The 26,384-nt window shown below is 42.1% G+C and overlaps 1 protein-coding gene across 1 annotated transcript in view; it reads right to left on the reverse strand.

Moving 5' to 3' along the window:
* The window catches only part of LOC109917904 (protein phosphatase 3 catalytic subunit alpha-like), a 342,103-nt gene that overhangs the window by 262,266 nt on the left and 53,453 nt on the right, over window positions 1-26,384 (reverse strand). The window contains exon 4 of the mRNA XM_048603968.1: window positions 12,238-12,438. Coding sequence (XP_048459925.1) covers window positions 12,238-12,438 — 201 coding nt within the window. The remainder of the gene's footprint in view (window positions 1-12,237; window positions 12,439-26,384) is intronic.

A 26,384-nucleotide genomic window follows, 5' to 3' on the forward strand; every position in this document is an offset into this window, starting at 1 on the left:
TGGCCTGCTGTGTTCATCCAGTTCTACACCTTGTTATCAAAACATTCTCTGAGCTGCCTTCACTCAATAGCAAATTAAGGAGGCAGGCGGAAACAATTGTGAGGAAAGTTTAAGCAGTCTTTTTTTTTTGCACATTGTTAGCAACAGCACAGAATTTGGATCACATCTTAGACCAGATATGATTTTGATACAGTGCTTGCTGAATGCACTAAATGCTTTTGTTTGTCTGGAGATAACTCTGTGGGTTGTGAGGATCTGAACAGATGCGTTGTTTGCTGATAACAGAAGGAACTCCCAGAAGAACAAAGTGATGTGATGATTGTCTCAATATTCAAGGCGGCAAACAATGTGGAATTCAACAGATTTCACTGCAGACAAGATCCTTGTCAGATTACTACTGGATCACCTACTTCTACCTGCATAAGCCATTCTGCTTGAAATCCGATGTGAATTCAAAGTATTGAGAGACACGATTGACCTGAGTAGCTGTTAGCTCTTCCAAGAAAAACTAAACTCTCTATACAGAATAACAGAATCATTGAATCTATACAGTGTGGAAGCAGGCCATTCGGCCCATCGAGTTCACAGTGACCCCAGAAGCGCTCAGATTCTCCCCTTGCCCTATCCCAGTAACCCTGCATTTCTCATGGCTAATCCTACTAGTTTGCACATCTTTAGACTGTGGGAGGAAACCCAAGCACCCAGAGGAAAGCCACGCAGACATGGGGAGAATGTGCCATCATTGATCTAACGACAGTCTTTAACTCAGACAATCGGAAGTTCCTTTGAAGATCCCAGGCAGCACTGGTCGTCTATTCAATTATGCTGAGGATGTGAGGTTTCTCCACAATGAAGCGACTGTCACTGTTTTCTACAATGGACTGGTGCCTTTCACATCAGAACTGGTGTCAAGCAAGGATGTGTGCTTCTGACAACCCTCTACTCCCTCTGCCTAAGGGCCAACCCCAATAATAGTCAAGGATACCCTATCACTCAGTATCTAAAATGCAAGTTTGAAGGGAAGCTTTCAGAGTCCAAAGTGTACAGTCCAAGGCCAACCCCTTTTGAATGACCAGAAAATATATTGTGTTAATACTGGAGTACGCAAAAGAGGACTTCCATGTCACACTTGATCTGTTTGAAGAAACATATCAAGCCGTATGGCTGTACCTGGATGCCAGTAAGCCAAAGGTCCTCCTCCACCCAAAACCAGGGCTCACACCAAATGCCCCAGTAATTACATGTACCAGTCAGCAGTCATAGAAGTGAAGATCCTGCAAGGATACAATAAGTGATCTCTTCCTTTAAAGGAAGAGCTACTCAGATGAGTCATCACTTACCACCCACTCTGGACATGTACCAACTTTGCATTCTACATGGCCGTTGCCTTTCTGACACTGCTGTACAATTTCAAAACCTGGGTGATGTGTTAACATTGCCTGAGAAAGTTCATGACAAGCCATTCATGCTGCCTAGAGAAGATCCTACACATCACCTGGATGGACCACCTTACAAGCATTAGTATTCTCCAGGAAACATAGAGATGATCATTTTGACTCACCAACTGCACTGGACTGATCTCTCATTAGACAGTCTGTTGGTGAGAAAGTGGTCAATGATTGACTGTCCATGTTGATTTTGGATTTTATTTTTAAACACTGTTCTTCCATTAAACTCTTTTTCCTTAAATGACTTCACCCCATCTCTTAAAGTTTCTCTTTCTTTCTCTTCCTATTGGTTTCTTTCATGCTCCTTCTCCCTATGTTGGGACTCCAAGAAAAGTGTCTACTTCACACTGAGGTACTGCCAAGAAAAGATGGCATTCTGTCCAATTGTTGTTGTGCACATTAAGAAGGATGTGAAGGTGCATAAAAGATTCAAGAGAACGGTTAAAGGATAGGGAACTTCAGTTATAAAGACTGATTGGAAAAGCTCGACCAATTCTCTTTACAGAAGGGAAGGTTGAGAGGAGATTTGATAGAGTTGTTCATAGTTATGAAGGACCTTGACAGAGCAAATAGACAGAAAGGTTCCTACTGAAGGCAAGCTTGAAGACCAGAGCATTGGAGTGATCAGTGATTTAAGATGATTCGAAAAGAAACTGCTGATATGAAAGAAAAACTCCGATATAGAGTGGATGATTAGGATATTGAATTTATGGTCTTGAGAGTGTGATAGTGGCAGATTCAATTGTGGCTTGCAAAAGCATATTGGATAATTAACTGAAGACAAAAATCTTGCAGGGCTTTCTGAGGAAAGGGCAGGGACTGGGACTGGCTGGGTAGCTCTTGCAGAGAGCTGCCACAAACACAATGGGTCAAAATTCTCCTGTGTGCTGTTACCATTCTATGCTATTATCAAAGACAGTTTAAGACTAAACAGAAAATAAGGACAGCGTCCTACAACACATTTAGGAGTTAAGGATTGGCGGATCAAGTGAAACAAGGACTATGTAAACCTATTATTCTGATCCTTTATAATCTGAAAACTGATCGGATGCACTTATTATTTGCTTTTTTACAAATGAATGGTTAAACAGTTATAGCTTATGAAAAATAGAAAACTCAAATTTAAATGCCTCTGGTACATGCCATTTTATTTTTCAATCTGAAATTCAATATCAAAACAATTCCATTTCAATACTGTGAATGAAGAAAACTAGCCAATCTTGACCCATATGTAAAAATGCAACTTCACACTTTACAAGGGTTTAAATTGCAATGTTGGCAAATGTAAATCACGAGTATTGAATGTATTCAGCTGTGAAGCATGGGAAGTTCCACAAATCACGAACAAGAAGGAATTCAGAAAGCCTATTTGACAGACAGTAATATTAATTCCAGATTCTCATAGCTCTGGAAAGAGGCCAGAGATGAGAAATTGAATCATCAGATAATGAGGTCAACATCATGCATGAGCAGGGTAGGTGCTCGAGACAGGGGATGCAGAGGACAGCCAAAATCAGACAGTGGGAAAGTCCAAGCTCTGTTCAGCTGGACATAGACGCTGCGCCTCAGAGATCTTCAACAAGAACAAGTCTGGAGCAGAGAAATAGGAGGATTCCATCTCACATGAGTGCCACAACATCTCAGGCATTCCCTGTGACATCCATAAAAATAATGGCAACTTTAATGGAGGTTCAAACAAAAGTCATGGTCAGGATTGGCATGCATTAATTGCCATGCATACTTCTCTGCCACTTTACACAAGGATGGACAAACGTCTTACCGTAGCTGCTCAATCCCTTCGCAACATGTAGCAAAGCACTCTCCTGTTCTCTGTTAGGGGAGTGCAGATGAGTCCCAAGAGTGAGAATGTTGAGTAAGTCCTTTGAAATGGGAATTTCAGGAAAACGTTTCCACTTCTTATCCATTTACCTCACTCCTGTCAGATAAAGCCCCATGTGCTGCCTTCTTCCCCAATAAATGACACTGTTTCTGCACAAATGGCAGGTGGGGCTCTCTTTGGGAAGCCCTTATATGCTCTAATACCCAAAGAATGTTCACCAAGAGCATCCCATTTATCAGAGGAAGGGAACCAGCAGATTGCTTTCAGCTCAACTGAAGCCACAAGGGTAATATCATGTAGAAATAGTAAGAGGCAGAATACAAAAGGCTAACAAAAACAGAAGTTGCTATAAAAGCTCTGCAGGTCTGGCAGCATATGTGAAGAGAAGTCTTCCCCAGAGGAAGGATCACTGGACTCGAAATGTTAACTCTGATTTCTCTTCACAGATGCTGCAAGACCTGCTGAGCTTTTCCAGCAACTTCTGTTTTTGTTTCTAATTTACAGCATCTGCAGTCCTTTCAGTTTTTATTTAGAAGATATAGGCTTGTTGCATACGCAAGAGGATTCACTTAGATAGTTTTAACTATATCACTATTATTTCATTTGTGACACAGTAAATAGGAAAGGTTTAAATATAAATATTTCTTGCCCTATTCACTGCAGTATTCTGATTCCCCAGTGGACAGAAAGCTTCACCAGAATGGCACACCACTTCAGTTTAAATGGCAAGCATGAACTGGAATACCTACTTTTTAGTAAATCACGTAGGGGAATCAAAACAGAAGGAGGGAAAGGAGAAGCCAAATTTGCACTGAACATTCAGACATGGAGTCCGACAGTTGGAATGTCATTCCAGAACAACCCATAAACAAAATATGAACACAACATGATGGAGATGCTACAAAACTGATCATTACAAGATTGAAAGGCTGGACAGGTCATCTGTAACGTATCATATTAATTGTACATTTTATGCAAACAATGAGCCATGGCTTATCATTGCCGAATATGGAGAGCCAAATCTTGTCAGAGGAAACAACAGAAGCATAATTACCACAGTATAAATAATTCTTCAGTTGAACAACAGTCCAAAATCAATTCTTTAGGAATAAGGAATAGCACATGGAGACTGAGCATATGTGTGGGCTGCTGAGGAGCCAAAAAGTAGAGAGGGTGGCAAGTGAGACTTTTAAATTCAGCAGAGGCATAGTGTTTTCAAACAAAAATATTGAGAATGTGCTTGATTTCAGATCCACAGCAGTATAAGGCACGCAAAACTGGTAATCTGGATTGTTGCATGTTACTGAATAAACTGCAACTGCAATTTTTGTCCCAGAATTGTACACTGTTCGCATGTAATGAAAATATCTCTTCTGAATGCTCTCACTGCTGCTCCAGCTATTCTCACAGAACTGTGCCAGAGATTACTCGTACCATGTACAACAACAATTTATCTCCACCAGAGGGCACTCCTGGGATTAATACATACATAACTTGAGTGGGTGGTCATAAATCTTAGCCCTTCACGGTCGCAGATAGGCAACCAGTTTCTTTGCAGTAACTCATTACTCTTCAGTTATCGAAGCCATTAGGAGTAGCCTCCAACAATACAAGTTGAAAGTGCAGGAATCATAAAATTAAATCTAAAACATATCAGAAAATCTCCTTAAACATTTATATCACATGCATTTAAGAACCAAATACATGGGAAAATCTATCTACATTAATCAACTAAATAGATTTGTCATATTGAAGTTACCTGGAGCCTTTGATTCATAACTGGACAGCTAACGGAAAGCCATTTGCTCAGACCACGCTTGGAGAAACTCCTGCTCTGCTGTCACAGCTTTTCCAGAAGTATGGTGGTAATCCCAATTTAAAACATCAGGCGGAATTCTATGTGAAGGTGAGGGCTGCACATCCCAGGTTATAAATCAGTGGTGAGCCAGCCTCCATGTGGTAAGGAAGCCCAAGCTGCATTTACAACTATCAGGCCATTAACTGGCTCAGAGCAAGACTACTTCCACCCCAGAAGACAGGAAGCTCCACCTCTTGGTGCTATTAATCAATCATATGGCGAAGTGGAGGGATTCTCCTGGGATTGGGCTGGGAGGACCTGGTGAGGGAGATTGGAGAGTCTGCATGAGAAGGCCCACGAGGTGGCACACAGAAGTAGGTTATACTATGACAGGTTGATCTCCATTGGGAACAGAAGGTCTGTAAAAGAGGATCTCCACAAACCCACTCAACCCCCACCCCACTCCCTGCCCAAAACCAAGCGCTCATTGAGATCACTAGGATACTCTCTTCTGCGCATCCTCTGCAACATATTGCTGAAGGTAACCTCTGCTTCCCAAATGGCTCCCAGGGGATGGGGCATAAAATTCAACACAGTATTTCTACAACGCCTCCCATAAAATCATGTTTCAGAATGGAGAGCCCTAACAGAATGTCTAGTCAGCATTTCCAACTGTAGAAAAATATTAATATCAGTTATTCTTATTCAAACTAAATAAATAAGCAACCAAACATTTATTGCTTGTAAATATGTCTCAGTCACAGTGAACAAAAAGAAAAGTCAGTAATTTCCCAATTTTGTTTCTGATGCATGGCTTCACCCATTGGTACACATATTCTAAAACTGAGATCATTCTGCATCATTTTCTGACAATTAAATTAGATGGAAAATGTGAGGGTGAAGCAGAGTTCAGAATATGAAAATTGCTGTTGTTAAAGGGGTTGTGGCACTGCCTTAGGAAGCTGGCAATCAGAATGACAAGAATGGCAGCCAGATTGCAGAAATGAGCAACAGACATCAGGGTGCTGAACCTGCAAAACATCCTCAGGAAGAAATAGATCACGAGGGATGGATTGAATGGAAATGGGAACTAGAATGCTATTTGCACTTCAACCATGACCATTTAAGCTCAACTGCAAGCTAAATTGTTGATAACAATAGCAATATTTCTGGTCATTCCAACAACATAAATAAACATATTCAGCAATTGTTAGTACTCTCTTCCCCCAGATTAATGCCATCTGTTTTAACAAAAATTGCACTCCAAAATCTCAACAGACACATGGATAGCGTGTGAATTCACTTAAGCAAGTTATCTAAATAATTCCTGTACTTGCCAAGCAAATATTTAGAAATAAACGTCATTTTTCTTTGCAATTTATAGACTGGTGAATTGGAATCATTAACCAATTTCTCTTCCTCCCCTCTCACCCAATCACAGATTTCAGTATGTATTATGTTTATATGCTTGCATGAGTCTGCAATTGCATGCAGATGTCACAAATGATTTCCACGAATGCTCAGGGTTATTGGGTTGCCGAAAGAAGTAAATTTTGAACTTGCTCAGAGTTGGGAATGATCAGTCGTAGAGCAAGACCCCAAAGATAAATGGATAGGTTTTGCTGTAGATCTTTAACTCATCCACATCATTAACATCTCACATCCAGGTACACCCCCACCACAGTAGGCATGCATAACTGTGAACCATATTCAAGTCTCCGTTTTTCAAGGGACCCTAGTCAGAAGGGACAAAGTACATACATTTTCTCAATGTCAGGAGATAAGCAGCAACTCTACGATGCAACCTTCTTGTTCTCCATTATCTCACTACTTCAACACTCTCAACACCCCTAGCCCACCAGTGGTCTCTAAGTCATTGCTGGAATTCATACTACAGGCTATGAGAGCCACAAGAAATACTGGAAGAAGATACGTGCCTTTGAAAGAAAGCAGGGATAGCTGCAGGTCACTGAGAAGGTGGGCAGCACCAAGTGCTGCCAAGCGGTCTTGCGATCATGCATACAATGCCACAAAAGGTTGAGTTACCTCATCGGGGGAGAAAAGGTGAGTGGCCTTCGCATATATGTACCAGCCCACCGTCCACCCACCACTCCCCCCTCACCTTGACATTCCCAGTTTTCTCCTGCACTGTGTTCCATGGACAAAAAACACCTGTACCTACTCTGCTTTTGTGTGGCACATGTATCCATCGCCATCTCAACTGATATTGCTCAGGCTTGTATTTTTATGATTCATATCTATCTTAGTGCTTTCTAATTCCCATCTCAAACATTCATCCTCCACAAATGCTGTCATTGTGTCCTCTCAACATATTCCACTTCTCGCAAGTAAATGCTTAACCATGGTGGAGGAATTACACAGGGGAGATCAGCAGGACGTAGGACTGCAATGTCATTGGAGGTGGAGAGACAAAGATTTCCCCACTCCCAGGATACAGAATATCCTATCAAACAACCACATAGCATATAACACACATTCAGCTGACCTGATGGAACACCAAATGATGATGATCTGCACAATAATGACTTTGAATCCTTTCACCTTGTCAGTTTTAATTCATGTCTAATTAATCCCTGATACTTCCTTCAAGCATCAGGCAGAAACTGGTTCGGGAGGATGGTAACTATTCTCAGAGGTTGCGTATACTGAGCAAGCACTGTCACATGACTCAAACACAACCTTTACCTGTTCAGATACACACAACTTGTTGTTAGCTTCACTGGAAGCCCATGTGTTGTCATATGATGAGTCACACAAGTGAGCAGGAGCTGGTTTAGACATAGGGACTCCTGGCTCTGTTCTTCTCCACACAAATGCTGGTCTTCAAAGGTCATTAACAAACAGTACTATCCAGGAGCAAAAAATCTGAGAGGTTCTATCTGCATTTCCAGAAACATTATACATCATTGCAAGGAGATTGGAGCAGTCTGAGTTCACTATGACATACATAAGGCATTAATGCTGATGTCCATTCTATGGCACTTGAATGAAATATCAGATGCAACAGGCATTGTAGACCTCAACAACAGCCTGCATACTCAGTCTAGCAGCTTATTTGTGGATGTAGGAACACTTCCCTCTTTGGCATCCTCTTGGAAGTACATCAAAGAGTCCAGATCTTACATAAGCATGGAGGTCTGGGTGAACCTGGAAAGGGAAAATGGAGGACAAAATGGAACTGGAGGCACTACTCAAAGTATTCTTTCTCTTGTCTATCAATCCTCTCGACTGACATTCAATCAGAGTCCCACATGCTGACTCTTAGCCTGATGGTCAAAACTGCCCTTATGCAGGTATAACTGGGACAGTCTTTGTCAGAGGCCTCATAAGCTCCAACCTCCAAAGGTCATTGGCCTTGCATATTTGAGCAGTCAGAGTAGGGAAACAGCAGCCTGCCTCTGGTTCTGCAGAAGTGACAGTGATAACAATATGCTCATGTCGTAAGAAAAGGAATACAGTTCATCCTCATTTAAATTGTCACCATTTCAAGTTAGTTTGATTTAATGATGTTTTCATGGGCTGGCACATATGAACATATAAATTAGGATGAAGTCACATGGGACCTAAAACCTGCTCTGCTATTCAAAACAAGTCTCTAGTATAATTGGTGTAATGTCATCAGTGCTTCGAAAGACTTCAGCTTTCTCTGAATATCATGTAGAGTAAATCAAATTGGATGATTTTTGGTATCTCTGATGCTGAAGACGTGAGGAAGAGACCGAGGTGGATCACCCATTCATCACTTCTTGCTGTAGATCGTTGTTAATGCTTCAGCCTCATGTTTTGCACTTCTGTGCTGGTCTTTTCCACCAGTGAGGGTGGGAATGCAAGTGTCCTCTCTCTGACCACCATTTCCAGCATCAAGGCAGTGGTTAATGTCAATTAGTTGTGCTGGGCAGGCCACCTCAACCATATGCCTGACACAGAACTTCTAAAACAAGCTCTCCATTCTGAACTCTGGTCCAGCAGGTGCCTCTCAGCAGGGCAGAGAAAATGCTTTAATGACATTCTCAAAGCCTCCCTGAAAGCATGCAGCATCCCCACGGATTCATGGTGATTTCCTGCCCAAGACTGCTCAAACTAGAGAAGTAGTATCTGCAAAAGAGCCAACCATCTCGAGCATCTCCAATAGGTGCCGATGGAGGCCAAGTTCAAAATGCAGAAGGAGCGTGCAAACATCGGAGAATCCTATCCACCTGTCTCCTCAAACACTAGCTGCCCCACCTGTAGCAAGGTCTGTGGATCCAGCATTGAACTATTTTGCAACTTTCAGACTCCAAACTCTGAGGTGGAAGAATGTCATCCTCAGTTTTGAGGAACTGCCTAAGAAAGTGGAATTTGAGCAAACCTGTGAAAGATCTTCTGGGAGAGGACGCTAATATTGAAGTGACTATCCTGTCACTGAATTTACAGGACTTGTAGGTGCATTGGTATTGATACATTTCTTGGGATTTGAGATGTCTGCTGTACATTGTCCACATTTCTGATGCATACAGTCAGGCAGTTAGCATTACTGCCTTGCAAACCATGAACTTAGTGAAGAGTCTGAGGCCTCTGGCATCAAACACTCTGTTCCTCAATTGGCCAAAGGTTGCACTGGTACACAGGTGGTGATCTTGGCCATAATCTTTGCCTCCCTGAGGAATTTCTCATTCTGTCTGTCCTCATCAAAAGCATATCGACCAGTTTGGACAATAATGGCGAACAGAGCGTCTGTGATCTGAGAGATGCACTTATATATATTAGACTGGGGAATCTAATGGATATCACCATCTGATCCCTATAATTAGCCATTGGTGAAGAAATTTCAGATTGTGTTAATTGAGATAGCTACTGGCAATACATCCCCATCCAGGTCACTTTGAAGGGGCTCATGTTCCAGAAAGCTCCGGATATCATCAAAAAGGACTAAGTGTCTGAACAACTGGTGTTCACTCACACCCAGAAAGCTGATCCTCTGCTCGTCTCCTCCATGATGTATCACCTGCTGAGAGCTAGAGGTGCGTTTGTCCCTTCTGCTGAGTGAAGGTGAACATGGCTGCTGCACCTTTTGGATCTGTTCCTGCTATTGGTCATATTACTGAAAGCTAATCCCAAGCTTCTGAGAAGGATGAACAGCTAAGAAGTGCAGATCGAAGCAAAGTAAAAGGCCAAGGTAGCAGAAATAAACTCAAGTTTTGGAAAACTCCTCTACAATGTTAAACGAACAAGTCCTGCGAGCAAAAGCATATCGTTTGGGTAAAGAAATAGCGACCATAGCTTTCCAGCCTACCAATTACTCAGCCTCAGTAGTCATCACAGCTCTTTCATTTTGTTGCACTTGATGAGTTATATTTAGTGAGGGAAATCCCTATGTTCCCTGTTAAAGCTAGAAGACACGGTTAAAGCTGATGTCTGCTGGTGTTGTGTTAGTGAGATGCAAGTTCAGGTCCCACCTACCCTGAGGCGTGTCACAGCATGTCAGAACAGGTTAATTAAGTACAATAAATTAAGTACAGTAAAATAAGTACAAGTTAAAGATACAGCCAATATGCTACTGAATATTTAAATCTGATTGGTTGCTTACATGAGGTTTTCTGTGCACTAAGAGAAATGTACTTGCCCCGACTCCTCACCCCCTTCCAGGTTAAAACTCCTCAGATTATTATTGCTGCGGTTATTATTACTTTCCCTGGTTCAAACGAGATTAGCCAATCATATCATTACTATAATTACATGAGATTTCACCTCCTTAATCAAGATATCCTGCCTTTCTCTGACCAAGTTCTATCATTTGAATGAGGTATTAACCAAGGCCCTATCTGCCCCTTCATGATCTTATGACACTATTCAAGAAACAACAATGGAGTTCTTCCAGTGCCTTGGCTCATAGTCAATCAATAAATGATAATAAAATAATAGATTTTCGGGTGATTATTTTGTTGCTGAAATCCTTCCTGATGCCAATGTTGGACATTCTTTCAGGTAGGCACGACACAGTTTTTATTTCAATAAATCAACTCAACTACATTGTTATTAGAAATAAATACACACACCTTATTTGAAAATAATATGAAAGTAAACATAAACTGATAAATAAAGTGCATGATGTCCAAACATACAAGTTAGAAGTTGGAGCAGGCCGCTCAAACCACAAGCCTGCTCCACCATTCAATACGATTGGCGATAATCTCCATACTCCACTTTCCCACCTACTGCTGATAACCTTTCAACCAGTTGCTTAGCGAGAACCTTCCTGTAACAATTATAATGAAGTCAGCCAGCTGGACCTCACATAACAGAGTTTCCTAATTGGGGCTATTAATCTGGTCCAATCTGGGATCCCTGGCTGCCAGATAAAAAGGAGAGTGGTAGAGATGCTGCCACCCTGATAGCTGACTGGGACTGAGGCAGTACTAAAGTCAAGGACTGTCCATTTCACTACCTGCCTATGCCTTAAGAATATTAATTTGGTTATTGTTAGGGGGCCTGCACACCACTCCCACAAGTGATTTTTGCCAGTATTCAAGATCAGGTCCAAAATTAACTTATGATCAGATATAAAATGAATAAATAGCTCCAAAGAAAACAAACTCCTTAGCCCCATAATTTGGCCAATAGTTTGTTTCAAAGGCATTTCATTACCTAATCCATATCTCTTGAATGTTACATTTATGCAATTGTACTTTTCTTGCAAACTCTTGCAGTGAGATATCCATCTGTTAACTGCCAACATATCACAGTGAGAGAAACTCCCAAAGCTCAAAGATGATCGAGCATGAACTCATCTGACATGAATGGTTTTCTTGAAACCAATTTCAATTTTTAAGAACAATGTCCATGTTACAGCTTACATTTTAATTACCAGGAATTTCCCCCTGTTGCTTCTGCACTACTGCCAGAATATTGCCGGATGTGCAGCAGAAACCCTATTTTCCCTGGAACTTTGAGTTTCTGCTCGATTTTCAGCAAACGTCCAATGATAGATTGAGAACAGCTCTGAGGAAATTCTCAATACCTCCTGTTGATTTTTGAAGTGGCTTATATTCAACATGTACTTAGCAATGTATCTTCACAGTTCATTTCATATTATATTTACATCTAAAATTTGTTTTATATTTCAAAATGCTAACAAATCTACACAATTCTACCTGTCACAGGAGCTTCTATATCCAGCATTGTTTTCTCTTGGCGGAGAATGGAAGCTCCTTCATTAATAATTCGAAGTGCTACAATTTCTTCTACTCTTCCCTCCTTGGTGAGATGAGCCTTCAAAAGATCAACCCGTGGCTTGCCATCGCAATCAAATACTTCCTTCATGGTCAGTCGATGGCTTAGTGGAAAAGGAACAGCTGTAACATAAAAAGAGAAACATAGGTGGCAAAAAACAAACGGTATTGTGTACTTGCAACTAAACACAAGTATACATGATATATGGGGTGTATTTTGGGTTGCAAGGTCCCCCTCATACAAGACTATTCCCCCTGTCATTTCTCAGTCTCTCCTAGTCAGTAAGGAGAGTCCCACACAGCACAGAGGCCATGAACATCATGTTTGATGTGCACATCACTGATTTCATCCTCCCCTAATTCATCCTTCTCCTACTAATTCTGTACACGGGATCAGATCTTTGCAGCCTAATTTCTGGGAAACATTTTCTTCTCATGACCATTTAAAAATATCAAGTTTTAAATAAAAGTATTGAGTTAAGTACGGAATTCTTAAAAGGCAATAGCTGGTAGGCACTACAGGAGCATGGCATTAGTGAATCAGCTGCACATTGGCTTGAGCTGGGGTACAACCTTTTAGAACAGTTTCAGCTTCCTGCTGGTTGCCATTGGCTGGATCACCTTTGCACCATGCAGTTAGATAAGGACACTACAATGTGTGTGTCTATGTTGGGAGTTGATAAAGGGGCTTCATGGAGTCTTCTATCTGGGGAACGTAAAGCCTGGCTGAAACATGCCTGATTACCTAAAATCTTCACATTTTACAAAGTAACTTAAAAACAGATTTTATATGTTTCTATAATGTATTGCATATTGATCTATGATCTGCAAGTTTCTATAACTAAACTGAATGTTACTATGCTGTTTCATCAGTTTTTTTTTTGTTTGGTATGCGCAGTAACGTTAATTCTCAAGTGTGAAAGCAGGGTTATAATGGACAACAGCATGGCAACAACTATTATACAGCATCAAATAAATCATCAAAATGACAATTTAAATGATGTAGTACAATAACGTTATTTATAATGTACTGATATTGGGAAGATCAAACAAACTTTCAGGAAGATTTTGGTTGAGAATCTGCATAGTAACAATTCAGATTTTAATATGAAAAATAATTTTGGCAAAAATTATAAAGACATTGCACTATGGTTTCAACTACTAAAGTAAACACTATGGTGTGTTTTGCAACCTAAATATGCACATATTGTTTAGGTTTTGCCCATAAATGAAGTTGGTCAATCATGGTATATCACAGACAGTACAGCAAAGAAACAGGTCATTCAACTGATCTGATCTGCGTTAATTTATGCTTGACACAAGCTTCTTGCTAGATCTCTTCATCTAACCTCTGTCAGGATAGTCTTCTTTTCCGTCATCACATGATGACATCCCCTTAATTCCACCTGCAGCATTCATCTCAAATGCTTACTGCAGTAGTGAGTTCTACATTCTGAATTCCACATTGAATTTATTCGATCACTAACATATACTTATGGGTCCTTGTTTTTGACTCCCGACAAGCAGCAATACCTTACACACTGGGGTACATTTACCACTTAATTAGTTTTAATTCAACTAAAATTCCCTGTGTTTTCAACTATGGGTAGATTTCAAACTTCTACAAGAAAATCCCCAAATGATTGTTGTGAGACATAATGGAATTTCAGTGTTTGTTTTGGCATTTATTTGACTGTATGAAAACAATTATCTAGACTGAAATAAAATACTCTTCAGATTCTGCTAAAATGAATGCTTGTAATGTAATGCTTTAATGATTTATTATCCAATTAATGGAATATTCAGATACAATGAAATATCATAATATAAGAGAGCACATTTTTTTCCTTTTTGGACTATAAACTGAAAAAGAAGTTGGACTGCTATATACATCATAGATCATAGATCACAGAATCCCTACAGTGTGGAAACAGGCCCTTCGGTCCAACAAGTCCACACCGATCCTCGCAGACCTATGCCCCTAATCTACACATCCCTGAACACTACGGGCAATTTAGCATGGCCAATCCACCTAGCCTGCACATCTTTGGACTGTGGGAGGAAACTGGAGCATCCAGAGGAAACCCACGCAGACACAGAGAGAATGTGCAAACTCCACACAGACAGTTGCCCGAGGCTGGCATCGAACCTGGGTCCCTGGTGCTGTGACGCTGCAGGGCTAACCACTGAGCTTATAGCTGAATTATCAGCAGAGTTTTGCAACTTGGAAAAATCAAATGTGCATAATTTTAGCTGTGCAATATAATATTGCTTTTCAAAGCAGTGAGATTGTTATTTTCAGACAGAATGACACCAAGAGTTAGAGGAAGACGACTTGCTCCTTGTCAATATTTATTTTTTCAATTGTAATATCCATGCCAAATCATTTGTTTTCTGTGTGTTGTAATTGTGAATGAGGTTCTGTGGGTTTGGGGCTTCTAAAGGGACATATTTTAAGTTGCATAGTAGTAAACTAGGATACCCTTTCTCTGCAATTTGTTAGATTTGTAGATGACAATAAACAGTTGTTTTCTGTTTATGACAAAACATGGCCCAGCTTTTTGAAAGCCAAGTTATTTGTTTCTGCAGTGTAGACTAAAGCTAATATGCAACTAACTCCTGGTTGTACCAAGGGCCAATTATGTTGATGTACCTGCCACCTTGCTCAATCTCAGTTGGGAACTTCAGCGTTATTGCTTTGCATTTCTAGCTGATAATACAGTTAAAATATATTATGTCAAAGAAATTGCACCTATATATCTGTCAAACCATTGTGTCACATAGCTATACACATAACATTTCAAAATGACTTTCTAATTCAAAATATTCCACAAGTAAACAAGATAAATTCTAATTTTATACATTTCTGCAATTTGTGAAAAATGCTTCTCAAAGGGTTGCATTTGAAAGCATTGCTTCACTCAGTTAAAATATTCGTTTCGAAAAGAATAAATGCCAGCAGCTTGTTCCATGATTGCACTGTTCAGCTATTTTCACAAAAGAGCTTGGAACAAAAACTTAATCTACATATAAATTTAATCCCATACACCCACGCATCCCTAATAACCTAGTGCCAATCTGGAGCTTCTCAATTTACCTTTAGACTAACTAATTCACATAAGTTGGAGACTTCTATGACATGATCAATTATCATAACCAAAAAACTTTCTTGTCTGTCCAACTGCAAAATTATTTTCATGTTGTATGTTTTTGCTGTTTTATACACACACATGTAATTGCTTAATTGGTCTAGATCTTATTTGCACATGTTTCAGGCATAGGTAAAGGATCTACAGAGCCAGATCTTTGAGGCGTCAGATTGAAATCCAGAGGCCAGCACAGGAAATGAGATTGGGTGTGAATTACCCAAAGGGAAAACCCTGCTTCAGCAAGGCCATTTGAAACTGCTGCTGAGTTCAAACAAGCTCCATTTTCACTGTCGCAGCGTTTTAACCCACAAATCATGAATTTACAGAGGAAGCATTAATGCTCTTGAGAAGAAGATAAAGTGTGATAAGTCACATCATTTGAAGGTATTTAAGTCTCTAAACCTTTAAAACTGAAAATAAAATGTTGCAGCTGTCAGTTGGACTTACAAAATAACAGTCACTTTCTGGATTGCATTCATAGATTACCTGGTTCAATTGCCTGCAGTTTCAATAGAATCCATTGATAACATTCCCCAAGCACTGATATTACAGCTGAACCCATTATGAGTGCGTGCCTGAATTTCGAAAGCTCTAAAACATTTACCTCACAAAGAATCTGAGTGGATTGGAGAGAGAAGCAGCTGAGTTCACATTTTTTATTGGCAGTTTAAACAGGCTAATAAAATGGCTTAGCTGTCTTAATGTTATTGCTGAATAGACTTGCCACTTGAAGGATGTAAAATATTTGAATGGGCTTTATGAATGAGTTGTTTTCCTGTATCAAATATTTATCAGTAAGAGTCTTCTTCAGTTGTTGGAGCATTTCTTTCATCTCCTTATAGGTCCTGGGGTCTGCCAACAGTGGATACTCAGTTAATGGCTTTGGAGATGACACTGGGGGGTAAAAGATGTCATGTGGAAATGATAGCAGATATGAAGAGGCTTGGAGGAGTATGAGGGTCAGCTTACATGGGGGTATAAGACGGAATGGAGTCAGGAGAAGTAAGTGAGAAAACATAAGGGGGTCATGGGTATGTCCAAGGGAAGGGGTGAAATCTAGATGGCCCAACAGACATTTATAAAACTAGGACCAATTCTCATAGAATCAAGATGAGACTTTGGACCAACCTGCCTTGGCACTCTCCACCTCTATGCCACACCTTTCTCTGGAAAGAAAACGATGCATGCACATGTTGTTTCCCTGGAGACCAATCTGAAGATTAAAGATTTCCCAACTCAATCTTCGCTCCTCTTTGCCAAAACTCTGGAGCACAGTTTTTGTCCTCGCCCAACATACAAGGTGACACAATTCCAAGAAGAAATTTGCACATGCTAACTGACAGCTATTGTTGCATTTCTAGCTCAGCAGTTTTATCTGGAACAGGTTAGAAGGACACAATTCTATTATATTCTATAAATCTACCAAATATTCATTGAAAGAAGCAATCATCGTGCTTCAACCATTCATGTGGCAAGGTGCCCGGTGCTACAACAGTGTACTGCATTTAAAAGTAGTGACATAAAGCAGGTGGCATTTCTGTTTACATGTCAAGAATCATCTCCCATGTGGTTCAAATTAAAATTTAAAGTGCCAGCAGGGGGCACGGAAGCCATCTGCAATCATGTGGTCATGGAAACTTGAACGGAGAAACCAGCTATCAACTAACAGTACAACATCTGTTGTATGGGAGGACTATCAAATAACCTTCTGGACAAACAAGAAGCTCTGTGTTATGGCCATAAACTCCTGTCCAATTCCTGTGTATATTTTATTCAGTGCAATAGATCATGACCCTCACCAGCTCTCACCCCTGCTCCTCAACCCCCTGTTTCACTCCACCTGACATCATTCACCGCCTTACTATTATATCCAGCCTACTGACATCCAGGTCCCCTAACATTTGGACTAGACAGGGGCCTGTCCTACAGTTTGCAATGCCTCCTTGCAGGTCCTTCTCCAGGCCATCAGGGAAAGGCAAGAAATGTTTGTACCATTGAATGTTAACATAAAACCCTACACATGCATTAGCATATCTAGACGGAAATTGCAGAGGAGGTGCGCAACCATTGGGTCCGTTTAAGAAACTGAAATCAAAAAATTGTTCTGATCCACCAGCTAAGTGCTGGAGTCGCATCTTTCCAAAGAAGTTATCAAGTAACATGCTATTGCAAATGGGCAGTTATGCCAGGCAGGTAAATGCATGATCAGCCTCATGGGATTTGAGGTGAAAGCCAGTATGTGTTGGAATCATGGGCACCCAAGCGGTACCTGATGACATGCTCTGTTCACATGGTGATCCTTAATGAGTTTCCATTTGCTCTCCATTACAAGTTCTCACTAACCCATGACCATCCACATTCATCAAAGGCAATAGTGGAATATACTTAGCAGATTGCCCTTACCCCATCAGATGATGTCATATGCACATCAAGACATAGTGACCATAAGCACAAGCATAATATCCACTGAGTGCACAAAGGTGTTTTTTCAAATTTAAATGTTACATGTAAATATTGTACATTATATTGATTTCATTTTGTTCACGTGTCTCTCATTGTCATTTGTTGGGACCCATTTTGTCAGAGTAAACTTATTAGCCTGTCTCATGCTTGATATGCACTTGATATGCCTAGCAAGTTAGGGAGTTAGCTTATTGCCTCTCTGGTCCTTTTTTTGGAATGAAATAAATAGAGCTCTGCTCTAGAGGATAGAAGATATTCCACTCAGGGTTCTGACAGAAACACGAAGTTGTAATTTCATTCTGACAGTTCTTTTGTAATACAGAACTGTCAGGGAAATCGACCTATGCCCTCTTTTCACAGTAGGCAGTTGCTAGATTTGGGCATTTAAAGATCTTGACAGCTACTGTCAAGACATAACATAAGTGTGATGTTAGGGTGCTGGGTAAGTAGGGTACCATGGTGACAGGTACCTAGGGTACCAGATGGGAAGGGTGTCAGGTAAGCAGTGTGTCACATACTTATGGTACTAGGTACATAGTACGCCAACTCAATGCACTGTTAGGTTGGTAGGATGCCAAGTGATGATGGGTAGCTTGCGAACGGACAGGCTACTACGGTACAAGGTGGCAAGACAGGTGATGCAGTTTTAGGGTAGCTCAGAATGAGTGGGAGAAATCAGGTCTAACGCGGTTGGGGTTGGGGGTGTCGGAGGAGGAGGGGGGTAGCAGATCATCACTTTATTGAATGTTTACATTAATGCTTGGTTTTGCACTTGCCAGACTCTGGAACATGGCTGAACCAGCAGGCTCATCTGCCCTTAGAACATAGAACATAGAGCATTATAGCGCAGTACAGGCCCTTCGGCCCTCGATGTTGCGCCGACCTGTGAAACCAATCTGAAGCCCATCTAACCTACACAATTCCACTAACATCCATATGTGTATCCAATGACTATTTAAATGCCCTTAAAGTTGGCGAGTCTACTACTGTTGCAGGCAGGGCATTCCATGCCCTTACTACACTCTGAGTGAAGAACCTACCTCTGACATCTGTCCTATATCTATCACCCTTCAATTTAAAGCTATGTCCCCTCGTGCTAGCCATCACCATCTAAGGAAAAAGGCTCTCACTGTCCACCCTATCTAATCCTCTGACCATCTTGTATGTCTCTATTAAGTCACCTCTGATTTCTTCTCTCTAACAAAAACAGCCTCAAGTCCCTCAGCCTTTCCTCATAAGACCTTCCCTCCATACCAGGCAACATCCTGGTAAATCTCCTCTACACCCTTTCCAATGCTTCCACATCCTTCCTATAATGCGGCGACCAGAACTGTACGCAATACTCCAAGTGCGGCCGCACCAGAGTTTTGTACAGCTGCAACATGACCTCATGGCTCCGAAACTCAATCCCTCTACCAATAAAACCTAACACACTGTACGCCTTCTTAACAACCCTATCAACCTCGGTGGCAACTTTCAGTGATCTATGCACATGGATACCGAGATCTCTCTGCTCATCCACACTACCAAGAATCTTACCATTAGCCCAGTACTCTGTATTCCTGTTACTCCTTCCAAAGTGAATCACCTCACACGTTTCTGCATTAAACTCCATTTGCCCCTCTCAGCCCAGCTCTGCAGCTTATCTATGTCCCTCTGTAACCTGCAACATCCTTCCGCATTATCCACAACTCCACCGATTTTAGTGTCATCCGCAAATTTACTAACCCATCCTTCTACGCCCTCATCCAGGTCATCTATAAAAATGACAAACGGCAGTGGCCCCCAAACAGATCCTTGAGGTACACCACTAGTAACTGAACTCCAGGATGAACATTTCCCATCAACCACCACCCTCTGTCTTCTTACAGTTAGCCAATTTCTGATCCAAACCGTTAAATCACCCTCAATCCCATGCCTCCGTATTTTCTGCAATAGCCTACCATGGGGAACCTTATCAAACGCTTTACTGAAATCCATATACACCACATCAACCGCTTTACCCTCATCCACCTGTTTGGTCACCTTCTCAAAGAACTCAATAAGGTTTGTGAGGCACGACCTACTCTTCACAAAACCGTGTTGACTATCCCTAATCAAATTATTCCTTTCTAGATGATTATAAATCCTATTTCTGATAGTCCTTTCCAACACTTTACCCACAACCGAAGTAAGGCTCACTGGTCTATAATTACCAGGGTTGTCTCTACTCCCCTTCTTGAACAAGGGCACAACATTTGCTAGTCTCCAGTCTTCTGGCACTATTTCTGTAGACAATGATGACATAAAGATCAAAGCCAAAGGCTCTGCAACTCCTCCCTAGCTTCCCAGAGAATCCTAGGATAAATCCTATCCGGCCCAGGGGACTTATCTATTTTCACACTTTCCAGAATTGCTAACACCTCCTCCTTATGAACCTCAATCCCGTCTAGTCTAATAGCCTGTATCTCAGTATTCTCCTCGACAACATTGTCTTTTTCCTGTGTGAATACTGACGAAAAATATTCATTTAGCGCCTCTCCTATCTCCTCGGACTCCACGCACAACTCCCCACTACTGTCCTTGACTGGCCCTAATCTTACTCTTGTCATTCTTTTATTCCTGACATATCTATAGAAAGCTTTAGGGTTTTCCTTGATCCTACCTACTAAAGACTTCTCATGTCCCCTCCTGGCTCTTCTTAGCTCTCTCTTTAGGTCCTTCCTGGCTAACTTGTAACTCTCAAGCGCCCTAACTGAGCTTTCACGCCTCATCTCTACATAAGCCTCCTTCTTCCTCTTGACAAGAGATTCAACTTCTTTAGTAAACCACGGTTCCCTCACTCGACCACTTCCTCCTTGCCTGACAGGTACATACTTATCAAGGACACGCAGTAGCTGTTCCTTGAACAAGCTCCACATTTCAATTGTGCCCAGCCCCTGCAGTTTCCTTCTCCATCCAATGCATCCTAAATCTTGCCTAATCACCTCATAATTGCCTTTCCACCAGCTATAACTCTTGCCCTGCGGTATATACCTATCCCTTTCCATCGCTAAAGTAAACGTAACCGAATTGTGGTCACTATCACCAAAGTGCTCACCTACCTCCAAATCTAACACCTGGCCTGGTTCATTACCCAGTACCAAATCCAATGTGGCCTCACCTCTTGTTGGCCTATCTACATACTGTGTCAGGAAACCCTCCTGCACACATTGGACAAAAACTGACCCGTCTAAAGTACTCGAACTATAGCGTTTCCAGTCAATATTTGGAAAGTTAAAGTCCCGCATAAAAACTACCCTGTTACTTTCGCTCCTATCCAGAATCATCTTTGCAATTCTTTCCTCTACATCTCTGGAACTTTTCGGAGGCCTATAGAAAACTCCCAACAGGGTGACCTCTCCTTTCCGGTTTCTAACCTCAGCCCATACTACCTCAGTAGACGAGTCCTCATCAAACATCCTTTCTGCCACTGTAATACTGTCCTTGAATAACAATGCCACACCTCCCCCTCTTTTACCACCTTCCCTGATCTTACTGAAACATCTAAACCCTGGAACCTGCAACAACCATTCCTGTCCCTGCTCTATCCATGTCTCCGAAATGGCCACAACATCGAAGTCCCAGGTACCAACCCATGCTGCAAGTTCACCCACCTTATTCCGGATGCTCCTGGCGTTGAAGTAGACACACTTCAAACCACCTTCCTGCTTGCTGGTACACTCCTGCAACCTTGAAACCTTATTCATGACCTCACTACTCTCAACCTCCTGCACACTGGAGTTACAATTCAAGTTCCCATCCCACTGCTGAATTAGTTTAAACCCTCCCGAAGAGCATTAGCAAATTTCCCCCCCCAGGATATTGGTAACCCTCTGGTTCAGGTGTAGACCATCCCATTGGTAGAGGTCCCACCTACCCCAGAATGAGCCCCAATTATCCAGGTATCTGAATCCCTCCCTCCTGCACTATCCCTGTAGCCTATTCCTCGCCTCGCTAGCACGTGGCATGGGTAACAAACCAGAGATAACACCTCTGTTTGTTCTAGCTCTAAGCTTCCACCCTAGTTCCTTGAATTTCTGCCTTACATCCCCATCCTTTTTCCTACCTATGTCGTTGGTGCCTATGTGGACCACAACTTGGGGCTGCTCCTCCTCCCCCTTAAGGATCCCGAAAACACGATCCGAGACATCACGGACCCTGGCACCTGGGAGGCAACACACCAACCGCGAGTCTCTCTCGTTCCCACAGAATCTCCTACCTGTCCCCCTAACTATGGAGTCCCCAATGACTAATGCTCTCCTCCTCTCCCCACTTCCCTTCTGAGCAACAGGGACAGACTCTGTGCCAGAGACCTGTACCCCATGGCTTACCCCTGGTAAATTGTCCCCCCTCAACAGTATCCAAAACAGTATACTTGTTATTGAGGAGAACGGCCACAAGGGATCCCTGCACTGTCTGCCTGTTCCCTTTCTGTCCCCTGACTGTAACCCATCTATCTTTTTCCTGTACCTGAGGTGTGACTACCTCCCTGTAACTCCTCTCAATTACCCCCTCAGCCTCCCGAATGATCCGAAGGTCATCCAGCTCCAGCTCCAGTTCCCTAACACGGTTTCCGAGGAGCTGGAGTTGGGTGCACTTCCCGCAGATGAAGTCAGTGGGGACACTAGTGGTGACTCTTACCTCCCACATTCTACAGGAGGAGCATGCAACTGCCCTAACATCCATTCCCACTGTTCTGAATTCCCAAACAGACTATTGAAAGAAAAAAGAAAAACTAGTAACCTTACCAAATCAACACTCAGAACCTTTTGTTTTGGTTAGAGGAGGAGGATGGGTGGGAGACACTACCTAGGTAGTGTTTCAGGTAAAGCAACCGTCCAAATATATTACCTCACTTACTCAGCCATCCCGTGTCCGCTCCTGCTCAGCGTGCGCTCCGCCTATTCACGAGGTAAGTTTTTAAAGGATTCACTTACCTTCCCGGCAGCCCCCTGGTCCTCGTTCTCACTGCTGCTGCAAAAATGGAGTCACGCGAGGTAAGACTATTATAATCGAAAAGCTTACCTTCCCAAGGTGCCCTCGCGCTTCCTCCCGGACTCCTGCCGCTGAAACTACACATTGTAAAAGTTATTGTCCGAGATCATTCATAGTAGGTATAATTGAACCGTTGCACTCAAAACCCTCTAGTAAAGGTGCAGGATTTGAATTCTTGGTCATTGTAGGCTGATTGAAGTATGTTCAAGCGTAACACAGATGTCCTCAGGCCAATATCTACTTACAAATATGTGGGGCACACTCAGCTTTTTTCTCCTCTTCTGGGTGGTGGAAGAGGACACAGGTTTAGAAGTTGCTTCATCTCTAACCATGTGGCTGCAGCTCCAGGGCCATCTTACCAGGGCACTCCATTATGAGCTGCCCAAGGGAGGCTGGCAGGGACTGTCCATGTTAGAAGCAGATAAAGGAGTTCCAGTGATAAGACCCAAATCAGACAGATGCCTCCTTCTTGGGTAAATCTGGTGTATATTGGGTCAAGAGTTACAATCTATCACGACTCCAACAATGGTTCCCACACAGCAATGTTACCTGACCACAACAGGAGTTAAAATCATTCATAATGCTCTAAGCTCTCAATATTTCTCTTTATTAAAATGCTCAAATCTGCACAAAGTGTGGCATATACATGTTTTGTGCAAGTTTTCTCAGCACTTTGTTTACATTCACCTTGATTATAAAACTCAAAATATTTCTGGTCTTTTTAGTATTGCTTCCTAACTACAATCACACCTTCAAGAAACATTTATCATACCATCCATTCAGTGAGAAGTTGGGTCAGCAGATTTGGATACAGAAGATGCAAAAGAACAAGTTTTCTAGATATTCTGTAGACATTAACAACAGGACAGTTTTTAAAGCATTGACACAGGTTTCCTACAGGAAGGCAGTTTTAAAAACAAGCTGGCTGATTGTCAAGTGGGGAAGCCTGAGGTTTAACGATGCCTCTAAACAGAAAACAGGAAGGGACGCGGAGGAATTGCAGTCAAGGTGGGTGGAAGTCTTGTGGCTGGGGGGAGAAATGACTTGGAATGGGGCAAAGACCATGTGGCAATGGGAATGGAGAATGTAGGAAGAACGTAGAGTGTGTGAGTGGGGAGAGACCATGCAAGAGTGGGAGAAAGGAGAAAATGATGGCTGAGAGGAAAGTTCACAGGAAAAGGGCAATAAGTTGGCAAACATGCACTTGGAAGCAGGTGAGTTTGTTCGCCCATGGGATACACTCTTACTCTTCCTGATATGTTGGGGAGCACAGTCAAGGTACTGACATCATAGATACAACCTTTCTTATTGCTTTTAACAGCCAAGCTCAAGAAAACTGGGTTGTGCTGTACAAATTAAAAGAAACCTTATTAAAATAGAGATGTGAAGACTCCTTGATGTGTCACATAATCCTATCCACCTCGATTAACACTTCAAATCAGTTGGTTCAAGACGGATTTGGATTAAGTTTTAAGATTATTAAAAATATTGAACTTTTATTTAAACTTTTATTTGCTCCTTTGAAGCAAACTTATCCATTCTTGGGAGCTGAAATTATTATCAAAGCACTTGAGGCACTAGGTCTCTCTGGTTTTCTACACTCTCAGAGTATTCCCATTGAGCTTAAACTTCCATTCCTATACTTTCCTTGTGGAAAATATTAGCTCACATGTGTGCACATTAAATTCATCTGCCACCTGCCTTTGTGTTACTATACGTTTTGCCAAAGATTTCCGTACTCCTTTTACTGCTTGAGATTTGTGGCAGAATCACATGAGATGTCTGGTGAGCCCTAATTTGACATTGGGAGTAGCTCATTGCATCTTTTGTGCATCTGCTACGTGTTGAAGTAAATTTCTCATTAGGCAACAGTAAGTTCCCTACTTTGGAGGCTTATTGCTTACTAAACACATTATTAACTGTATATCTCGCATCATTAATACGCAACTTCCTACATTACCAGATGACCACTAGACAAGAATTCTCGACATGGAACACAGAGCGTGTACCTGACATCTTCAGCTTCCCACTTCTTTCAAACGGCCTCCATGTTGGACACTGGGCACCAATATCTCAGGACAAGCTCTATGGACACTGGCCACACACACCTACATTCATAGCCATTGACATCTAACATCTATCAGCCTCTAAGGAACCCTCATGGCATATCTCCGGTCAATGTTCAGCATACTTCTGCATTTAGAAGCTGCACAAGGAACTACCATTGCAATGCTGCTGCAAGGGCTACGCTGAGGGACATGTACCCAGCTCACAAACTGAACCAGACTACATCTCCAGGCTTTTCAATTGCTTTCAAAGTGCTCACTCTTTTGAACCAGTGTAGATGCACGAACTATCCCTTCCTTGCACTGCCTTTATGTGTTTTATCCTGTCAGACAGATACCAGACATACAATGCTGCTGTGCTGTTTCCAGCAGACACTAATCCAGGAAATTTGTCATTGTTGTTAGTACAGATGTCAGTCAAATCAAGATAGCCTTTGTTCAGGAGCCCTAGCACAATAGGTCAAGAGCAGCCTCCCATACCAGTCCAAAGGCTTGTTTACAGTCAATCAGCTGCTCAGAATGGTCAGAATGGTCCATATAAGGGGCGAGGAGTTAAACGTCAGGCAACCTACCTGCTGTCTTGTGTCTTTCTGTCCTGTTGTGTGCTCTTTTCCTCCTGGAATGAGGCCGAGGCAGGTATTATGGAAGATGAAAGTGGATGGGTAAGCTGTTACTTTTGCTGCAGGTGGGAAGGTATCCTGAGAGAGTGACTAGACAGTGAGAAGGCAGGCAAGGTTAATGGATTTGGGTGTTGCACTGGGTGACAGAGAGTGAGGAAACATGTTCTGGCCAATAGTGAGAGTGGTGGAGGCAACACTGACCTTCTTCCTAAATTGCTGTGCATTCTTCCAGACAGCTGGGACTGCACTGACCCAGGTGGTGACCTGGGACCAGGCTGGCATGATCTGGTGTTGTGACGTCCTCTGTTAGTTCCGAGAAAGAGTGTGAGCAGCACCCCATTGAGCAGAGCCTCTAGATCACTGCCTGCAAAGCAGGGCAAAAATTTTATCTTGTCTGCTATCCGGGTCAAATGTCATGAACCAGGTAGGAATAGCTCTGAACTGAAGGTGCACAACAGACTTTTAAAGATGATGCCTCTGCTAGAAATGTTTGTCCATTGCAGGATATACCGACAGGGTTAATAGTGTGTGTGTGTGTGTGTCTGTGTGTCTGTGTGAGAGAGTGTGTGTTCGTGTGAGAGGGTGTGTGTGGGTGTGAAAAGCTATGTGTGTGTGTGGGTGGGTGTGTGAGAGAGAGGATGAGTGTGGGTGTGAGAGGGTGTATGTGGGTGTGAGAGAGAGTGAGCGAGTGAGTGAGAGAGGGAGGGAGCGAAAGAGAGGCAAGAGAGTTCCTTGCAGCAAATAAAATCCAAAAA

The sequence above is a fragment of the Rhincodon typus genome, chromosome 12 (genome assembly GCF_021869965.1).
Source record: "Rhincodon typus isolate 14 chromosome 12, sRhiTyp1.1, whole genome shotgun sequence".
NCBI classification, from domain to species: domain Eukaryota; kingdom Metazoa; phylum Chordata; class Chondrichthyes; order Orectolobiformes; family Rhincodontidae; genus Rhincodon; species Rhincodon typus.